Source organism: Oncorhynchus gorbuscha, linkage group LG19 (genome assembly GCF_021184085.1).
Source record: "Oncorhynchus gorbuscha isolate QuinsamMale2020 ecotype Even-year linkage group LG19, OgorEven_v1.0, whole genome shotgun sequence".
Lineage (NCBI taxonomy): Eukaryota > Metazoa > Chordata > Actinopteri > Salmoniformes > Salmonidae > Oncorhynchus > Oncorhynchus gorbuscha.
In genome coordinates this window covers 76,306,133-76,326,108 of record NC_060191.1, presented here as the reverse complement: position 1 = coordinate 76,326,108, position 19,976 = coordinate 76,306,133, and the positions used below count along the sequence as shown (strand labels likewise).

Genomic DNA, 19,976 nt, shown 5'->3' with positions numbered 1-19,976 from the left:
CCCCTCTCTTCTTCTCTTCCACTGTGAGTAGCCCTGCCCCCTCTCTCTTCTTCTCTTCCACTGTGAGTAGCCCTGCCCCTCTCTTCTCTTCCACCTGCCCCCCTCTTCTCTTCTTCTCTTCCACTGTGAGTAGCCCTCTCTCTTCTTCTTCCACTGTGAGTAGCCCTGCCCCCCCTCTCTCTTCTTCTCTTCCACTGTGAGTAGCCCTGCCCCCTTCTTCTCTTCCACTGTGAGTAGCCCTGCCCCCCTGTGAGTTCTTCTCTTCTTCTCTTCCACTGTGAGTAGCCCTGCCCCCTCTCTTCTCTTCCACTTCTTCTCTTCCACTGTGAGTAGCCCTGCCCCCTCTCTTCTCTTCTTCTCTTCCACTGTGAGTAGCCCTGCCCCCTCTTCCCTGCTGTGGTGCCCTGCCCCCTCTCTTCTCTTCCCTGAGTAGCCCTGCCCCCTCTCTTCTCTTCCACTGTGAGTAGCCCTCTTCTCTTCTTCTCTTCCACTGTGAGTAGCCCTGCCCCCTCTCTCTCTTCTTCTCTTCCACTGTGAGTAGCCCTGCCCCTCTCTTCTTCTCTTCCACTGTGAGTAGCCCTGCCCCCTTCTCTTCTCTTCCACTGTGAGTAGCCCTCTTCTTCTCTTCCACTGTGAGTAGCCCTGCCCCCTCTCTTCTCTTCCACTGTGAGTAGCCCTGCCCCCTCTCTTCTCTTCTTCTTCTCTTCCACTGTGAGTAGCCCTGCCCCTCTCTTCTCTTCTTCTCTTCCACTGTGAGTAGCCCTGCCCCCTCTCTTCTTCTCTTCCACTGTGAGTAGCCCTGCCCCCTCTTCTTCTCTTCCACTGTGAGTAGCCCTGCCCCTGCCCCTCTCTTCTCTTCCACTGTGAGTAGCCCTGCCCCTCTTCCACTGTGAGTCTTCTTCTCTTCCACTGTGAGTAGCCCTGCCCCCCCTCTCTTCTTCTCTTCCACTGTGAGTAGCCCTGCCCCCTCTTCTCTTCTTCTCTTCCACTTGTGAGTAGCCCTGCCCCCTCTCTTCTTCTCTTCCACTGTGAGTAGCCCTGCCCCCCCCTCTCTTCTCTTCCACTGTGAGTAGCCCTGCCCCCTCTCTTCTCTTCCACTGTGAGTAGCCCTGCTCTTCTCTTTGCCCTCTTCTTCTCTTCCACTGTGAGTAGCCCTGCCCCCTCTCTTCTCTTCCACTGTGAGTAGCCCTGCCCCTCTCTTCTTCTCTTCCACTGTGAGTAGCCCTGCCCCCTCTCTTCTTCTCTTCCACTGTGAGTAGCCCTGCCCCCCTCTTCTTCTCTTCCACTGTGAGTAGCCCTGCCCCCTCTCTTCTTTCTCTCTTCTTCCACTGTGAGTAGCCCTGCCCCCTCTCTTCTTTCTTCCACTGTGAGTAGCCCTGCCCCTCTTCTTCTCTTCCACTGTGAGTAGCCCTGCCCCCTCTCTTCTCTTCTCTTCCACTGTGAGTAGCCCTGCCCTAGCCCTTCTCTTCTTCTCTTCCACTGTGAGTAGCCCTGCCCCCTCTCTTCTTTTCTTCCACTGTGAGTAGCCCTGCCCCTCTCTTCTCTTCTTCTCTTCTCTTCCACTGTGAGTAGCCCTGCCCTTCTCTTCCACTGTGAGTAGCCCTGCCCCCTCTCTTCTCTTCTTCTCTTCCACTGTGAGTAGCCCTGCCCCTTCTCTTCTTCTCTTCCACTGTGAGTAGCCCTGCCCCTCTCTTCTTCTCTTCCACTGTGAGTAGCCCTGCCCCTCTTCTGTGAGTCTCTTCTTCTCTTCCACTGTGAGTAGCCCTGCCCCCCTCTTCTCTTCTTCTCTTCCACTGTGAGTAGCCCTGCCCCCTCTCTTCTTCTCTTCCACTGTGAGTAGCCCTGCCCCCTCTCTTCTTCTCTTCCACTGTGAGTAGCCCTGCCCCCCTCTCTCTTCTTCTCTTCCACTGTGAGTAGCCCTGTAGCCCTGCCCCCTCCCTCCTTCTCTTCTTCTCTTCCACTGTGAGTAGCCCTGCCCCCTCTCTTCTCTTCCCTGTGAGTAGCCCCCCTTCTCTTCTTCTCTTCCACTGTGAGTAGCCCCCTGCCCTCTCTTCTTCTTCTCTTCCACTGTGAGTAGCCCTGCCCTGCCCCTCTCTTCTCTTCTTCTCTTCCACTGTGAGTAGCCCTGCCCCCTCTCTTCTTCTCTTCCACTGTGAGTAGCCCTGCCCCCTCTCTTCTCTTCCACTGTGAGTAGCCCTGCCCCCCTCTTCTTCTCTTCCACTGTGAGTAGCCCTGCCCCCTCTCTTCTTCTCTTCCACTGTGAGTAGCCCTGCCCCCCTCTCCTCTTCTCTTCTTCTCTTCCACTGTGAGTAGCCCTGCCCCCTCTCTTCTTCTCTTCCACTGTGAGTAGCCCTGCCCCCCTCTCTTCTCTTCCACTGTGAGTAGCCCTGCCCCCCTCTTCTCTTCTTCTCTTCCACTCTTCTAGCCCTGCCCCCTCTCTTTCTCTTCCACTGTGAGTAGCCCTGCCCCCCCTTCTCTTCCACTCTTCTTCTCTTCCACTGTGAGTAGCCCTGCCCCTCTCTCTTCTTCTCTTCCACTGTGAGTAGCCCTGCCCTCTCCACTGTGAGTAGCCCTCTCTTCTTCTCTTCCACTGTGAGTAGCCCTGCCCCCCCTTCTCTTCTTCTCTTCCACTGTGAGTAGCCCTGCCCCCCCTCTCTCTTCTCTTCCACTGTGAGTAGCCCTGCCCCCTCTCTTCTCTTCTTCTCTTCCACTGTGAGTAGCCCTGCCCCCCCCTCTCTTCTCTTCCACTGTGAGTAGCCCTGCCCCCTCTCTTCTCTTCCACTGTGAGTAGCCCTGCCCCCTCTTCTCTTCTTCTCTTCCACTGTGAGTAGCCCCCTGCCCTGCCCCCTCTCCTCTTCTTCTCTTCCACTGTGAGTTGCCCTGCCCCCTCTTCTTCTCTTCCACTGTGAGTAGCCCTGCCCCCTCTCTTCTTCCTTGCCCCTGCCCCTCTCTTCTCTTCTTCTTCTCTTCCACTGTGAGTAGCCCTGCCCCCTCTCTTCTCTTCCACTGTGAGTAGCCCTGCCCCTCTCTTCTCCCTCTCTTCTCTTCCACTGTGAGTAGCCCTGCCCCCTCTCTTCTCTTCCACTGTGAGTAGCCCTGCCCCCCTTCTCTTCTCTTCCACTGTGAGTAGCCCTGCCCCCCTCTTCTCTTCTTCTCTTCCACTGTGAGTAGCCCTGCCCCCTCTCTCTTCTTCTCTTCCACTGTGAGTAGCCCTGCCCCTGTGAGTAGCCCTCTCTTCTCTTCTTCTCTTCCACTGTGAGTAGCCCTGCCCCCCCTTCTCTTTCTTCTCTTCCACTGTGAGTAGCCCTGCCCCCTCTCTCTCTTCCCTGTGAGTAGCCCTCTTCTTCTCTTCCACTGTGAGTAGCCCTGCCCCCCTTCTCTTCCACTCTTCTTCTTCTTCTCTTCCACTGTGAGTAGCCCTGCCCCCTCTCTTCTTCCACTGTGAGTAGCCCTCTTCTCTTCCACTGTGAGTAGCCCTGCCCCCTCTCTTCTCTTCTTCTCTTCCACTGTGAGTTGCCCTGCCCCTCTCTTCTTCTCTTCCACTGTGAGTAGCCCTGCCCCCTGTGAGTCTCTTCTTCTCTTCCACTGTGAGTAGCCCTTCTCTTCTCTTCCACTGTGAGTAGCCCTGCCCCCCTTCTTCTCTTCCACTGTGAGTAGCCCTGCCCCCCTCTTCTCTTCCACTGTGAGTAGCCCTGCCCCTCTCTTCTCTTCCACTGTGAGTAGCCCTGCCCCCTCTCTTCTCTTCCACTGTGAGTAGCCCTGCCCCCTCTCTCTTCTCTTCTTCTTCTTCCACTGTGAGTAGCCCTGCCCCTCTCTTCTCTTCCACTGTGAGTAGCCCTGCCCCCTCTCTTCTCTTCTTCTCTTCCACTGTGAGTTGCCCTGCCCCCTCTCTTCTCTTCTTCTCTTCCACTGTGAGTAGCCCTGCCCCCTCTCTTCTCTTCTTCTCTTCCACTGTGAGTAGCCCTGCCCCCTCTCTTCTCTTCCACTGTGAGTAGCCCTGCCCCCTCTCTTCTCTTCTTCTCTTTCACTGTGAGTAGCCCTGCCCCCTCTCTTCTCTTCTTCTCTTCCACTGTGAGTAGCCCTGCCCCCTCTCTTCTCTTCTCTTCCACTGTGAAACACTCCTTGCTCTACTCCATCCACAGAACCACTTGTCATTTTTTAAATATAAATAGTTTTGAAACCATTAGCAACAGCTGCTTAATGACTGTTTCTCTGTCTCTCTTGATTCCTCCCTGTAGATCGTAAGGATACGCGTATCAAGAAGATGTACAGTGGGTCGATGAAGATCACCAACCAGGTGTTTGAGGATACCTATGAAAACTCCAACAGCACCGAGTACAGAGCGCTGGCCGAACAGGTCGTCAAACAGGTCAGAGAGAACCGTGTCCGAAATCTGTCTTGTCTGCTACTTTCTACACCGGCAGTCTGTGTACTAAACCTACCGCATATTATTTAGAACAGGGATAGGCAACTCCAGTGTTGGAGTTTCCCCCAGCCCTATAGCTAACACACCTCCCCCCCAGCCCTATAGCTAACACACATCCCCCCAGCCCTATAGCTAACACACCTCCTCCCAGCCCTATAGCTAACGCACCTTTCCCCCAGCCCTATAGCTAACACACCTTTCCCCCAGCCCTATAGCTAACGCACCTTTCCCCCAGCCCTATAGCTAACGCACCTTTCCCCCAGCCCTATAGCTAACGCACCTTTCCCCCAGCCCTATAGCTAACGCACCTTTCCCCCAGCCCTATAGCTAACGCACCTTTCCCCCAGCCCTATAGCTAACGCACCTTTCCCCCAGCCCTATAGCTAACGCACCTTTCCCCCAGCCCTATAGCTAACGCACCTTTCCCCCAGCCCTATAGCTAACGCACCTCCCCCAGCCCTATAGCTAACGCACCTCCCCCAGCCCTATAGCTAACGCACCTCCCCCAGCCCTGTAGCTAACGCACCTCCCCCCAGCCCTGTAGCTAACGCACCTCCCCCCAGCCCTGTAGCTAACGCACCTCCCCCCAGCCCTGTAGCTAACGCACCTCCCCCAGCCCTGTAGCTAACACACCTCCCCCCAGCCCTGTAGCTAACACACCTCCCCCAGCCCTGTAGCTAACACACCTCCCCCCAGCCCTGTAGCTAACGCACCTCCCCCCCAGCCCTATAGCTAACGCACCTCCCCCCAGCCCTATAGCTAACGCACCTTTCCCCCAGCCCTATAGCTAACGCACCTTTCCCCCAGCCCTATAGCTAACGCACCTTCCCCCAGCCCTATAGCTAACGCACCTTTCCCTATAGCTAACGCACCTCTCCCTGTAGCGAACGCACCTCTCCCTGTAGCGAACGCACCTCTCCCTGTAGCGAACGCACCTCTCCCTGTAGCGAACGCACCTCTCCCCCAGCCCTATAGCTAACACACCTCTCCCTATAGCTAACGCACCTCTCCCTGTAGCGAACGCACCTCTCCCCCAGCCCTATAGCTAACGCACCTCCCCCTCCCTATAGCTAACGCACCTCCCCCTCCCTGTAGCTAACACACCTCCCCCCTCCCTGTAGCGAACGCACCTCTCCCTGTAGCGAACACACCTCCCCCCAGCCCTATAGCTAACACACCTCTCCCTGTAGCGAACGCACCTCTCCCCCCAGCCCTATAGCTAACACACCTCTCCCTATAGCGAACGCACCTTTCCCCCCCAGCCCTATAGCTAACACACCTCTCCCTGTAGCGAACGCACCTCTCCCTGTAGCGAACGCACCTCTCCCTATAGCGAACGCACCTTTCCCCCCCAGCCCTATAGCTAACACACCTCTCCCTGTAGCGAACGCACCTTTCCCCCAGCCCTATAGCTAACACCTTTCCCCCAGCCCTATAGCTAACACACCTCCCCCAGCTCCTATACCAGCCCTATAGCTAACGCACCTCTCCCTATAGCTAACACACCTCCCCCCAGCCCTATACCAGCCCTCCCTAGCTAACGCACCTCTCCCTATAGCTAAACACCTTTCCCCCAGCCCTATACCAGCCCTATAGCTAACGCACCTCTCCCTATAGCTAACACACCTCCCCCCCCAGCCCTATACCAGCCCTATAGCTAACGCACCTCTCCCTATAGCTAACACACCTCCCCCAGCCCTATACCAGCCCTATAGCTAACACACACTCTCCCCCAGCCCTATACCAGCCCTATAGCTAACACACCTCCCCCCCAGCCCTATAGCTAACACACCTTAAGCTACTGTAGTTGCATTCTTCACTGAAAACCATGATTAGTTGATTATAGGAGGGCGGTAGGTCACGACCAGGCCCCTGAGAACTGGAGTTTTCCATCACTGATTCACAACAAACTGTTTAGTATTATTGAGGATGGCAACCACGTAGGCTCCTCCTACTGAGGATGGCAACCACGTAGGCTCCTCCTACTGAGGATGGCAACCGCGTAGGCTCCTCCTACTGAGGATGGCAACCGCGTAGGCTCCTCCTACTGAGGATGGCAACCGCACCTAGGCTCCTCCTACTGAGGATGGCAACCCCCAGGCTCCTCCTACTGAGGATGGCAACCTCCCGTAGGCTCCTCCTACCTCCGCGTAGGCTCCTCCTACTGAGGATGGCAAGCCGCACAGGCTCCTCCTACTGAGGATGGCAACCGCCTCCCCCCAGGCTCCTCCTACTGAGGATGGCAACCTTAAGCTGTAGGCTCCTCCTACTGAGGAAACCATGATTAGGCTCCTCCTACTGAGGATGGCACCGGCAGGCTCCTCCACTGAGGATGGCACCCTGCGAACTGGCTCCTCCTACTGAGGATGGCACAACAAACTGTTTAGGCTCCTCCTACTGAGGATGGCAACCGCGTAGGCTCCTCCTACTGAGGATGGCAACCGCGTAGGCTCCTCCTACTGAGGATGGCAACCGCGTAGGCTCCTCCTACTGAGGATGGCAACCGCGTAGGCTCCTCCTACTGAGGATGGCAACCGCGTAGGCTCCTCCTACTGAGGATGGCAACCGCGTAGGCTCCTCCTACTGAGGATGGCAACCGCGTAGGCTCCTCCTACTGAGGATGGCAACCGCGTAGGCTCCTCCTACTGAGGATGGCAACCGCGTAGGCTCCTCCTACTGAGGATGGCAACCGCGTAGGCTCCTCCTACTGAGGATGGCAACCGCGTAGGCTCCTCCTACTGAGGATGGCAACCGCGTAGGCTCCTCCTACTGAGGATGGCAACCGCGTAGGCTCCTCCTACTGAGGATGGCAACCGCGTAGGCTCCTCCTACTGAGGATGGCAACCGCGTAGGCTCCTCCTACTGAGGATGGCACCCGCGTAGGCTCCTCCTACTGAGGATGGCACCCGCGTAGGCTCCTCCTACTGAGGCTGGCACCCGCGTAGGCTCCTCCTACTGAGGCTGGCACCCGCGTAGGCTCCTCCTACTGAGGCTGGCACCCGCGTAGGCTCCTCCTACTGAGGCTGGCACCCGCGTAGGCTCCTCCTACTGAGGCTGGCACCGCGTAGGCTCCTCCTACTGAGGCTGGCAACCGCGTAGGCTCCTCCTGAGGATACGTAATCTAATGTGCAATAGCATTGATTCCCGCCATTTGGGTACAGCGAGGCCCCTTATCACGTTAACAGCTGATTATCAAACACACAAACATCTGGAAAGACTTTTCTCCTCCTCAACTGTATGGTAATATAGTTCTATATATTTATAATATAATTCTACTGAATGAAGAGCCAAAATGAGTATGACATCCTGGCTCATAAAGCATACTACATTTGTATTTTATTTCACATACTATAAAACTTTATTTTTTTCATACCCAAAATGCCTACTATTTAGAACACCAGCATTCTGGGTATTCAGACGCGGCTCTTCGTTCTCCCTGAGTCCCAAGTGGCACACTATTCCCTTTACAGTGCACTGCTTTTGATTTGGGATCCTGAGTCCCAAGTGGCACACTATTCCCTTTACAGTGCACTGCTTTTGATTTGGGATCCTGAGTCCCAAGTGGCACACTATTCCCTTTACAGTGCACTGCTTTTGATTTGGGAAGTGAGTCCCAAGTGGCACACTATTCCCTTTACAGTGCACAGCTTTTGATTTGGGACGCAGCCACTGTCTTTCCACTACCGATAAGTCCACTTCAAATAAGTCACTTAATAAATCAATCAATCATTTGTTTCTGCGGAAAATGAGTTGGGCAGCCAGATTCACACCCGATCATTCTAAATTAAAGAAATGTAATGATCATTTCAGTTAATTTAATTCCTGTGTTTTTTGTTTTCATTTTTTTTCAGCTGAAAACACTCTACCACAAGATGCCCCAGCTGGCCAAGTACTATGTTGGCTCCAACGTACAAGCCTTCAGGTACAGTAACTGAATGAGTGTGATCGCAGGCTGATAATCTACATGATCTTTCCACCATTGCATGCCTGTTTGATAATCCCCATGTAGTTTCTGTTTAAATCCCTAACAGAGATGTACAACACCTTGGATGTTCTCCTTTCAAGTTACAACATTGTTCTGTTATTTACCTTGTGGAACCATACTGCCGCTGTTTACCTTGTGGAACCATACCGCAGCTGTTTACCTTGTGGAACCATACCGCCGCTGTTTACCTTGTGGAACCATACTGCCGCTGTTTACCTTGTGGAACCATACCGCCGCTGTTTACCTTGTGGAACCATACCGCCGCTGTTTACCTTGTGGAACCATACCGCCGCTGTTTACCTTGTGGAACCATACTGCCGCTGTTTACCTTGTGGAACCATACTGCCGCTGTTTACCTTGTGGAACCATACCGCCGCTGTTTACCTTGTGGAACCATACCGCCGCTGTTTACCTTGTGGAACCATACTGCCGCTGTTTACCTTGTGGAACCATACTGCCGCTGTTTACCTTGTGGAACCATACTGCCGCTGTTTACCTTGTGGAACCATACTGCCGCTGTTTACCTTGTGGAACCATACTGCCGCTGTTTGCCTTGTGGAACCAGGAGAATGTCAGGCTAACTGTCTGTGAGCTGAAGCACAGCTGGGTCATGCAGCAAGACAATGATCCAAAACACACAATGAAGTCTTCATGAAAATGGCTAAAAACCAACAAATTGGCATGGCCTAGTCAAAGGCCAGATCCAAATTGAGATGTTGTGGCAGGACTTGAAACAAGCAGGTCATACTTGAAAACCCCAAAATGTCGCCGCTGAGTTAAAGTCGTTCTCCATGGAAGAGTGGGCCAATATTCATCCACAGCGATGTGAGGGGCTGATCAACAACTACAGGAAGCATTTGGTTGCGGTCGTTGTAGCTAATGGTGTCGTGAAGCAAGGTGTTGGACAGTCTAACTTATTCAACTGTAGATATTAGAATGAAACCCTTGAATAATGGTGTGGTGTGTGTGTGTGTGTGTGTGTGTGTGTGTGTGTGTGTGTGTGTGTGTGTGTGTGTGTGTGTGTGTGTGTGTGTGTGTGTGTGTGTGTGTGTGTGTGTGTGTGTGTGTGTGTGTGTGTGTGTGTGTGTGTGTGTGTGTGTGTGTTACAGCGAAGGCAGTGTGATAGCCTACTACCTGTCAGAGTTTGAAGTACCACGTGGCCAGGAAGCAGCGGTGGACAAGGCCATGTCCTCCATGGACAAGGTAGTGGCTAAGGTGCAGAGGGGCTTCCCGAACAGCAGGCCTGGCAACGATCTGTTGTTTGAGGATGTCATGAACTCTGCTCTGGACTCTAGAATGTTCTCCGAGTCCTTCAGTGGTGAGTTCTGCTCTGTTCTTGTTCTACTTGCACCTGAGCTGATATCAGTTTGAGTAGAAAATTCCCTCAGTGTATGCTCTGAAAGTTTGGATGAGGAATTATGTGGCTCAATGTCTAAAATGTCTAAGTATCTTACTGTTTCCTTGTGAATTACACTAAATATACAAAAGTATGTGGACACCTCTACAAATGAGGGGATTTGACTATTTCAGCCCCGACCGTTGCTGACGGGTATATAGAATCGAATACACAGCCATGCAATCTCCATAGACAAACATTGGCAGCAGAATGGCCTTACTCAAAAGCTCAGTGACTTTTTTTCTTTCTTTTTTTACGTGGCACTGTCACAGGATGCCACCTTTCCAACAAGTCAGTTTGTCAAATTTCTGTCCTGCTAGAACTGCCCCGGTCAACTGTAAGTGCTGTTATTGTGAAGTGGAAATATTCTAGGAGCAACAACGGCTCAGCCACGAAGTGGTAGACCACACAAGCTCACATAACCGGGACCACCGAGTGCTGAAGCGCGTAAAAATGATCTGTCCTCGGTTGCAACACTCACTACTGAGTTCCAAACTGCCTCTGGAAGCAACATCAGCACAATAACTCTGGGTTTCCATGGCCGAGCAGCCGCACACAAGCCTAAGATCACCATGAGCAATGCCAAGTGTCGGCCCTTAGTGGTGTAAAACTCACTGCTATTGGCCTCTGGAGCAGTGGAGACGCATTCTCTGGAGTGATGAATCACGCTTCACCATCTGGCAGACCGACGGACAAATCTGGGTTTGGCGGATGCCAGGAGAACGCTACCTGCCCCAATGCACAGTGCTCACTGTAAAGTTTGGTGGAGGAGGAATAATGTTCTGGGACTGTATTTCATGGTTCGGGCCCCTTGGTGCCAGTGAAGGGAAACCTTAACACTACAGTATACAATTACATTCTAGACTATTCTGTGCTTCCAACTTTGTGGCAACAGTTTTGAGAAAGCCCTTTCCTGTTTCAGTATGACAATGCCCCCATGCACAAATTGAGGTCCATACAGAATTGGTTTGTCGAGATCGGTGTGGAAGAACTAGTGGAAAGCCTTCCCAGAATAGTAGAGGCTGTTATAGCAGCAAAGGGAGGGACCAACTCTATATTTATGCCTGTGATTTTGGAATGAGATGTTTGTTGAGCAGGTGTCCACATACTTCCTCCTAGCATGTGAATAAGGACAAATCTGAAATGGCACCCTATTCCCTGTGTAGTACATTTGGCCAGAACCATGTGTGGCTCTGGCCCAAAAATAGTGCAATATATAGGTACTAGGGCACCATTTAGGACATGTTCTGAGTGTCAATGTCTCCTCAGAATACTACAGGTACTCAGAACACACCAGAGCGAATACGATTGTTCCAATCATGTCACCTGGTTTCCCCAATACTCCGTACCCGCCCAACACCTTCATCCAATGGCAGCTGAGAGCCGACCCTGGTCACGTGCTCAAACTGGACTTTGATACCTTCAACCTAGAGGAGGACTGTCATAACGACTTTGTTAAGGTCTACGACTCCCTGGTGGCCATCGAGAGCCACGCCATGGAAGAGTGAGTCTGATGTCTGTCTGCACTTTGTACGGGGGGGCTTACTCCATCTAACAGCCTTGGGTTAGGAGACCTGCTATAACAGCCTTGGGATAGGAGACCTGCTATAACAGCCTTGGGTTAGGAGACCTGCTATAACAGCCTTGGGTTAGGAGACCTGCTATAACAGCCTTGGGTTAGGAGACCTGCTATAACAGCCTTGGGTTAGGAGACCTGCTATAACAGCCTTGGGTTAGGAGACCTGCTATAACAGCCTTGGGTTAGGAGACCTGCTATAACAGCCTTGGGTTAGGAGACCTGCTATAACAGCCTTGGGTTAGGAGACCTGCTATAACAGCCTTGGGTTAGGAGACCTGCTATAACAGCCTTGGGTTAGGAGACCTGCCATAACGGCCTGTTGTCAGGGCACCTGCCGTGACAGTCTGGTGTCAGGGCACCTGTCGTGACAGCCTGGTGTCAGGGCACCTGCCGTGACAGCCTGGTGTCAGGGCACCTGCCGTCGTGACAGCCTGGTGTCAGGGCACCTGCCGTCGTGACAGCCTGGTGTCAGGGCACCTGTCGTCGTGACAGCCTGGTGTCAGGGCACCTGTCGTCGTGACAGCCTGGTGTCAGGGCACCTGTCGTCGTGACAGCCTGGTGTCAGGGCACCTGTCGTCGTGACAGCCTGGTGTCAGGGCACCTGCCGTCGTGACAGCCTGGTGTCAGGGCACCTGTCGTCGTGACAGCCTGGTGTCAGGGCACCTGCCGTCGTGACAGCCTGGTGTCAGGGCACCTGCCGTCGTGACAGCCTGGTGTCAGGGCACCTGCCGTCGTGACAGCCTGGTGTCAGGGCACCTGCCGTCGTGACAGCCTGGTGTCAGGGCACCTGTCGTCGTGACAGCCTGGTGTCAGGGCACCTGCCGTCGTGACAGCCTGGTGTCATAACTGGTCTGCATTCTGTGAAATGAGTTGGACCTTTTTCTTCTGATACCACATAATGACTATTTTATTTAGACAAATACAGTCCCTGAGACCTTCTCTTCAGTTGGATGAGTTTTGATAAATTCCAAAGGTTGTGTGTGTGTGAAATGTAAGCCTCTCCCGAGCCCAGTGTTCTGGCCCTCTAGTGGTCAGATGTAGCATTACACAGGAAAAGGTTTTACATTTACATTACATGAAGGCACAGCAACACATAATGTGAAAATGTGCAGGGCCTCTGAGTCGAGCATCAACACAGGAATATTTACTTGTAGTGTACCTGAATAAGGACTTCGTAACGCAGAGCATGAGCATTTGATTAATGCTTATGTCAACAATCGCAAGATTGCAAGATGACATTTTATTTTAAGATTATTCTCTTCATCAGGATTTGCGTGTACTACTCTCCCTTGTTTATAATATAAACATCTCCGTCAGGATTTGTGGCTACCACTCTCCCAGCTCCCCCCTGACCTTCCAGTCCTCCCGGAACGTGATGCTGGTAACCTTGGTAACTAACAACGAAAATAACTACCCAGGACTCAGAGCGCACATCTCTCAGATCCCCCGGAACAGCAAAGGTACTATAACACGGTCTACTACTACTAACCTACTACTACTACTACTGCTACTACTAACCTACTACTAACCTCCTTCCATTACTAACCTACTACTACTACTACTAACCTACTTAACCATTACTAACCTACTACTACTACTACTAACCTACTTCCATTACTAACCTACTACTACTACTACTAAACTACTTCCATTACTAACCTACTACTACTACTACTAAACTACTTCCATTACTAACCTACTACTACTACTACTAAACTACTTCCATTACTAACCTACTACTACTACTACTAAACTACTTCCATTACTAACCTACTACTACTACTACTAACCTACTTCCATTACTAACCTACTACTACTACTAACCTACTACTACGACTACTACAGTACTACTACTACTACTACTACTGCTGCTACTACAGTAGTACTACTGCTAACCTACTACTAACCTACTACTATTACTAACCTACTACTACTACTACTACTAACCTACTACTACTACTATTACTAACCTACTACTACTACTACTACTAACCTACTACTACTACTATTACTAACCTACTACTACTACTACTACTAACCTACTACTACTACTACTACTGCTATTACAGTACTACTACTACTAACCTACTACTACTACTACTAACCTACTACTACGACTAACCTACTACTGCTATTACAGTACTACTACTACTACTACTACTAACCTACTACTACTACTACTACTAACCTACTACTACTACTACTACGACTAACCTACTACTGCTATTACAGTACTACTACTCACCTACTGCTAGAGTTTTTCCTGGTTAAGTCACATGGTGAGGAATCGTCTGGCCCTTATCGACTATTTAAACATGTTTGATTTGTCTGTTGTGATCATCTGTGATTTGTTTTTAGAGCTGGCATGTGGTGGCCAGCTATCAGGAGAGACGGGGCTTTTCACATCCCCAAACTACCCCAACTACTATGCTCCCAACACCAAATGTGAATGGAATATACAGGTGAGAAAGTGTTTTATACTGTACTGGGTTACAACACAGTGAAGTGTTTTATACTGTACTGGGTTACAACACAGTGAAGTGTTTTATACTGTACTGGGTTACAACACAGTGAAGTGTTTTATACTGGGGTTACAACACAGTGAAGTGTTTTATACTGTACGGGGTTACAACACAGTGAAGTGTTTTATACTGTACGGGGTTACAACACAGTGAAGTGTTTTATACTGTACGGGGTTACAACACAGTGAAGTGTTTTATACTGTACGGGGTTACAACACAGTGAAGTGTTTTATACTGTACGGGGTTACAACACAGTGAAGTGTTTTATACTGTACTGGGTTACAACACAGAGAAGTGTTTTATACTGTACGGGGTTACAACACAGTGAAGTGTTTTATACTGGGGTTACAACACAGTGAAGTGTTTTATACTGGGGTTACAACACAGTGAAGTGTTTGACTAATATATTTGATAATCTATTAATCAGATATTGAGGCCTTCAGATTTTATATATTAACTGACAGAGGTTTTGTATCAGGTGTGTGTATAATGTTTGACTGTACTATGCCCCCCCCCCCAGGTCCCTGCTGGTAAGTCAGTGAAGGTCAAGTTTAGTACCTTCCTGTTATCAGAGCTGGGTCAGGAGAACGCGAAGGATTGTAACAAGGACTATGTAGAGATCAACAACAAGAGGTGAGATGTTTGAGAAGCACTTCCCCCTACTGTATTACCTCACCCTGCACCCCCCTACTGTATTACCTCAACCAGCACCTCCCCTACTGTATTACCTCACCCTGCACCCCCCTACTGTATTACCTCAACCAGCACCTCCCTACTGTATTACCTCACCCTGCACCTCCCCCTACTGTATTACCTCACACTGCACCTCCCCTACTGTATTACCTCACCCTGCACCCCCTACTGTATTACCTCAACCAGCACCTCCCCTACTGTATTACCTCACCCTGCACCTCCCCTACTGTATTACCTCACCCTGCACCTCCCCCTACTGTATTACCTCACACTGCACCTCCCCTACTGTATTACCTCACCCTGCACCTCCCCTACTGTATTACCTCACCCTGCACCTCCCCCTACTGTATTACCTCACCCTGCACCTCCCCCTACTGTATTACCTCACCCTGCACCTCCCCCTACTGTATTACCTCACCCTGCACCTCCCCTACTGTATTACCTCACCCTGCACCTCCCCCTACTGTATTACCTCACCCTGCACCTCCCCCTACTGTATTATCTCACCCTGCACCTCCCCCTACTGTATTACCTCACCCTGCACCTCCCCCTACTGTATTACCTCACCCTGCACCTCCCCTACTGTATTACCTCAACCAGCACCTCCCCCTACTGTATTACCTCACACTGCACCTCCCCCTACTGTATTACCTCACCCTGCACCTCCCCCTACTGTATTACCTCACCCTGCACCTCCCCTACTGTATTACCTCACCCTGCACCTCCCCCTACTGTATTACCTCACCCTGCACCTCCCCCTACTGTATTACCTCACCCTGCACCTCCCCCTACTGTGCACCTTACCTCACCCTGCACCTCCCCCTACTGTATTACCTCACCCTGCACCTCCCCTACTGTATTACCTCACCCTGCACCTCCCCCTACTGTATTACCTCACCCTGCACCTCCCCTACTGTATTACCTCACCCTGCACCTCCCCCTACTGTATTACCTCACCCTGCACCTCCCCTACTGTATTACCTCACCCTGCACCTCCCCTACTGTATTACCTCAACCAGCACCTCCCCCTACTGTATTACCTCACCCTGCACCTCCCCTACTGTATTACCTCACCCTGCACCTCCCCTACTGTATTACCTCACCCTGCACCTCCCCTACTGTATTACCTCACCCTGCACCTCCCCTACTGTATTACCTCACCCTGCACCTCCCCCTACTGTATTACCTCAACCTGCACCTCCCCTACTGTATTACCTCAACCAGCACCTCCCCTACTGTATTACCTCACCCTGTACCTCCCCTACTGTATTACCTCACCCTGTACCTCCCCTACTGTATTACCTCACCCTGCACCTCCCCCTACTGTATTACCTCACCCTGCACCTCCCCCTACTGTATTACCTCAACCTGCACCTCCCCTACTGTATTACCTCACCCTGCACCTCCCCTACTGTATTACCTCACCCTGCACCTCCCCCTACTGTATTACCTCACCCTGCACCTCCCCCTACTGTATTACTGTATTCACTCACCCTCATTCCAGACAGGACAATGGCAACAACAAACAAAACAAGATATACACACACAGCATGTGAATTGTAGTAATCTAGCTAGCCAGCTGGATTAACAGGCAAAAAGAACCTAAAACGAATGTTATGCAAGGTACCTATCTCTAGAAAGACATCAGACCCCTTTTCAAATGTTGTGTTAAAGCCTGAATTTAAAATGGATTAAAAAATTAGGAGCTTTATTGGCCTGGTTCCTCAGCAACTGGCCTGCTTTATGGGCCTGGTTCCTCTGCAACTGGCCTGCTTTATGGGCCTGGTTCCTCTGCAACTGGCCTGCTTTATGGGCCTGGTTCCTCTGCAACTGGCCTGCTTTATGGGCCTGGTTCCTCTGCAACTGGCCTGCTTTATGGGCCTGGTTCCTCGGCAACTGGCCTGCTTTATGGGCCTGGTTCCTTGGCAACTGGCCTGGTTCCTCGGCAACTGGCCTGCTTTATGGGCCTGGTTCCTCGGCAACTGGCCTGCTTTATGGGCCTGGTTCCTCGGCCACTGGCCTGCTTTATGGGCCTGGTTCCTCGGCCACTGGCCTGCTTTATCAGGAACTGAAGCTAGACTGTTACCTTTTGCGTCTCTCCTTAGGAACATTCATATTCTACAATAACATGTTTGAACAGAATATAAACTTTCTGCACTTCCCCTATTCTCCATGTCCCTTTCCATGTCCCTCGGTCCCTTTCCATGTCCCTCGGTCCCTTTCCATGTCCCTCGGTCCCTTTCCATGTCCCTCGGTCCCTTTCCATGTCCCTCGGTCCCTTTCCATGTCCCTCGGTCCCTTTCCATGTCCCTCGGTCCCTTTCCATGTCCCTCGGTCCCTTTCCATGTCCCACTGTCACTCTACATGTCCCACTGTCACTTTACATGTCCCTTTCCTTGTCCCTTAGTCCCTTTCCTTGTCACTTTACATGTCCTTGTTCCTTGTCCCTTAGTCCCTTTCCATGTCCCTTTCCTTGTCACTTTACATGTCCCTTTCCTTGTCACTTTACATGTCCCTTTCCTTGTCACTTTACATGTCCTTGTTCCTTGTCCCTTAGTCCCTTTCCATGTAGGTATTGTGGAGAGTTGACCTGTTATCGTAACGTGTCTGTCTCAGGTATTGTGGAGAACCTCCAACCAGTCCTGTTGTAACCAGTGACACTAACACCATGAAGGTAGTCTTTTACTCCGACGCCTCGTATGTAGACAGAGGATTCAGCGCCATGTACGAGACCTTCGAATCCACGGACCGTAAGTAGAAATCTCGATTGTTCATCAAATCATATTAAGCACTTGGCTCATTGCACAATACAAGACTAGTGATGACCTGAGCATTCACTGACCTGTCCCTGGCCAGTCATATTAGCCAGGTGTTAATGAACTGGCCAGGTGTTAATGAACTGGCCAGGTGTTAATGAACTGGCCAGGTGTTAATGAACTGGCCAGGTGTTAATGAACCGGCCAGGTGTTAATGAACCGGCCAGGTGTTAATGAACCGGCCAGGTGTTAATGAACTGGCCAGTCATATTGGCCAGGTGTTAATGAATTGGCCAGTCATATTGGCCAGGTGTTAATGAATTGGCCAGTCATATTGGCCAGGTGTTAATGAACTGGCCAGTCGTATTGGCCAGGTGTTAATGAACTGGCCAGGTGTTAATGAACCGGCCAGGTGTTAATGAACCGGCCAGGTGTTAATGAACCGGCCAGGTGTTAATGAACCGGCCAGGTGTTAATGAACCGGCCAGGTGTTAATGAACCGGCCAGGTGTTAATGAACTGGCCAGTCATATTGGCCAGGTGTTAATGAACTGGCCAGTCATATTGGCCAGGTGTTAAAGAACTGGCCAGGTGTTAATGAACTGGCCAGTCATATAGGAGAGGTGTTAATGAACTGGCCAGTCATATAGGAGAGGTGTTAATGAACTGGCCAGTCATTTAGGAGGGGTGTTAATGAACTGGCCAGTCATATAGGAGAGGTGTTAATGAACTGGCCAGGTGTTAATGAACTGGCCAGTCATATTGGAGAGGTGTTAATGAACTGGCCTGGTGTTAATGAACTGGCCAGTCATATAGGAGAGGTGTTAATGAACCGGCCAGGTGTTTATGAACTGGCCAGTCATATTGGAGAGGTGTTAATGAACTGGTCTGGTGTTAATGAACTGGCCAGTCATATAGGAGAGGTGTTAATGAACTGGCCAGGTGTTAATGAACTGGCCAGTCATATAGGAGAGGTGTTAATGAACTGGCCAGGTGTTAATGAACTGGCCAGTCATATTGGAGAGGTGTTAATGAACTGGCCAGGTGTTAATGAACTGGCCAGTCATATAGGAGAGGTGTTAATGAACTGGCCAGGTGTTAATGAACTGGCCAGGTGTTCATGAACTGGCCAGGTGTTAATGAAGTGGCCAGGTGTTAATGAAGTGGCCAGGTGTTAATGAACTGGCCAGTCATATAGGAGAGGTGTTAATGAACTGGACAGTCATATTGGAGAGGTGTTAATGAACTGGCCAGGTGTTAATGAACTGACCAGTCATATAGGAGAGGTGTTAATGAACTGGCCAGGTGTTAATGAACTGGCCAGTCATATTGGAGAGGTGTTAATGAACTGGCCAGGTGTTAATGAACTGGCCAGGTGTTAATGAACTGGCCAGTCATATAGGAGAGGTGTTAATGAACTGGCCAGGTGTTAATGAACTGGCCAGTCATATAGGAGAGGTGTTAAAGAACTGGCCAGTCATATAGGAGAGGTGTTAATGAACCGGCCAGGTGTTAATTAACTGGCCAGTCATATAGGAGAGGTGTTAATGAACTGGCCAGGTGTTAATGAACTGGCCAGTCATATAGGAGAGGTGTTAATGAACCGGCCAGGTGTTAATGAACTGGCCAGTCATATTGGAGAGGTGTTAATGAACTGGTCTGGTGTTAATGAACTGGCCAGTCATATAGGAGAGGTGTTAATGAACTGGCCAGGTGTTAATGAACTGGCCAGTCATATAGGAGAGGTGTTAATGAACTGGCCAGGTGTTAATGAACTGGCCAGTCATATAGGAGAGGTGGACTGGCCAGGTGTTAATGAACTGGCCAGTCATGTTAGAGAGCCAGTGTAGGAAGGTGTTAAACCGGCCAGGTGTTAATGAACTGGCCAGGTGTTAATGAAGTGGCCAGGTGGTAATGAAGTGGCCAGGTGTTAATGAACTGGCCAGTCATATAGGAGAGGTGTTAATGAACTGGCCAGTCATATTGGAGAGGTGTTAATGAACTGGCCAGGTGTTAATGAACTGACCAGTCATATAGGAGAGGTGTTAATGAACTGGCCAGGTGTTAATGAACTGGCCAGTCATATTGGCCAGGTGTTAATGAACTGGCCAGACATATTGGAGAGGTGTTAATGAACTGGCCAGGTGTTAATGAACTGGCCAGGTGTTAATGAACTGGCCAGTCATATAGGAGAGGTGTTAAAGAACTGGCCAGTCATATAGGAGAGGTGTTAATGAACCGGCCAGGTGTTAATTAACTGGCCAGTCATATAGGAGAGGTGTTAATGAACTGGCCAGGTGTTAATGAACTGGCCAGTCATATAGGAGAGGTGTTAATGAACTGGCCAGGTGTTAATTAACTGGCCAGTCATATAGGAGAGGTGTTAATGAACTGGCCAGGTGTTAATGAACCGGCCAGGTGTTAATGAACTGGCCAGTCATATAGGCCATGTGTTATTGAACTGGCCAGTCATATAGGAGGTGTTAATGAAGTGGCCAGTCATATAGGAGAGGTGTTAATGAACTGGCCAGTCATATAGGAGAGGTGTTAATGAACCGGCCAGGTGTTAATTAACTGGCCAGTCATATAGGAGAGGTGTTAATGAACTGGCCAGGTGTTA

The 19,976-nt window shown here is 50.7% G+C and overlaps 1 protein-coding gene across 1 annotated transcript in view; it reads left to right on the top strand.

Moving 5' to 3' along the window:
- Positions 1 to 19,976, top strand: part of st14a (ST14 transmembrane serine protease matriptase a) — a 52,128-nt gene that overhangs the window by 18,507 nt on the left and 13,645 nt on the right. The window contains exons 3-10 of the mRNA XM_046314031.1: positions 4,239 to 4,369; positions 8,278 to 8,348; positions 9,521 to 9,729; positions 11,077 to 11,311; positions 12,704 to 12,846; positions 13,745 to 13,848; positions 14,429 to 14,541; positions 17,218 to 17,351. Coding sequence (XP_046169987.1) covers positions 4,239 to 4,369; positions 8,278 to 8,348; positions 9,521 to 9,729; positions 11,077 to 11,311; positions 12,704 to 12,846; positions 13,745 to 13,848; positions 14,429 to 14,541; positions 17,218 to 17,351 — 1,140 coding nt within the window. The remainder of the gene's footprint in view (positions 1 to 4,238; positions 4,370 to 8,277; positions 8,349 to 9,520; positions 9,730 to 11,076; positions 11,312 to 12,703; positions 12,847 to 13,744; positions 13,849 to 14,428; positions 14,542 to 17,217; positions 17,352 to 19,976) is intronic.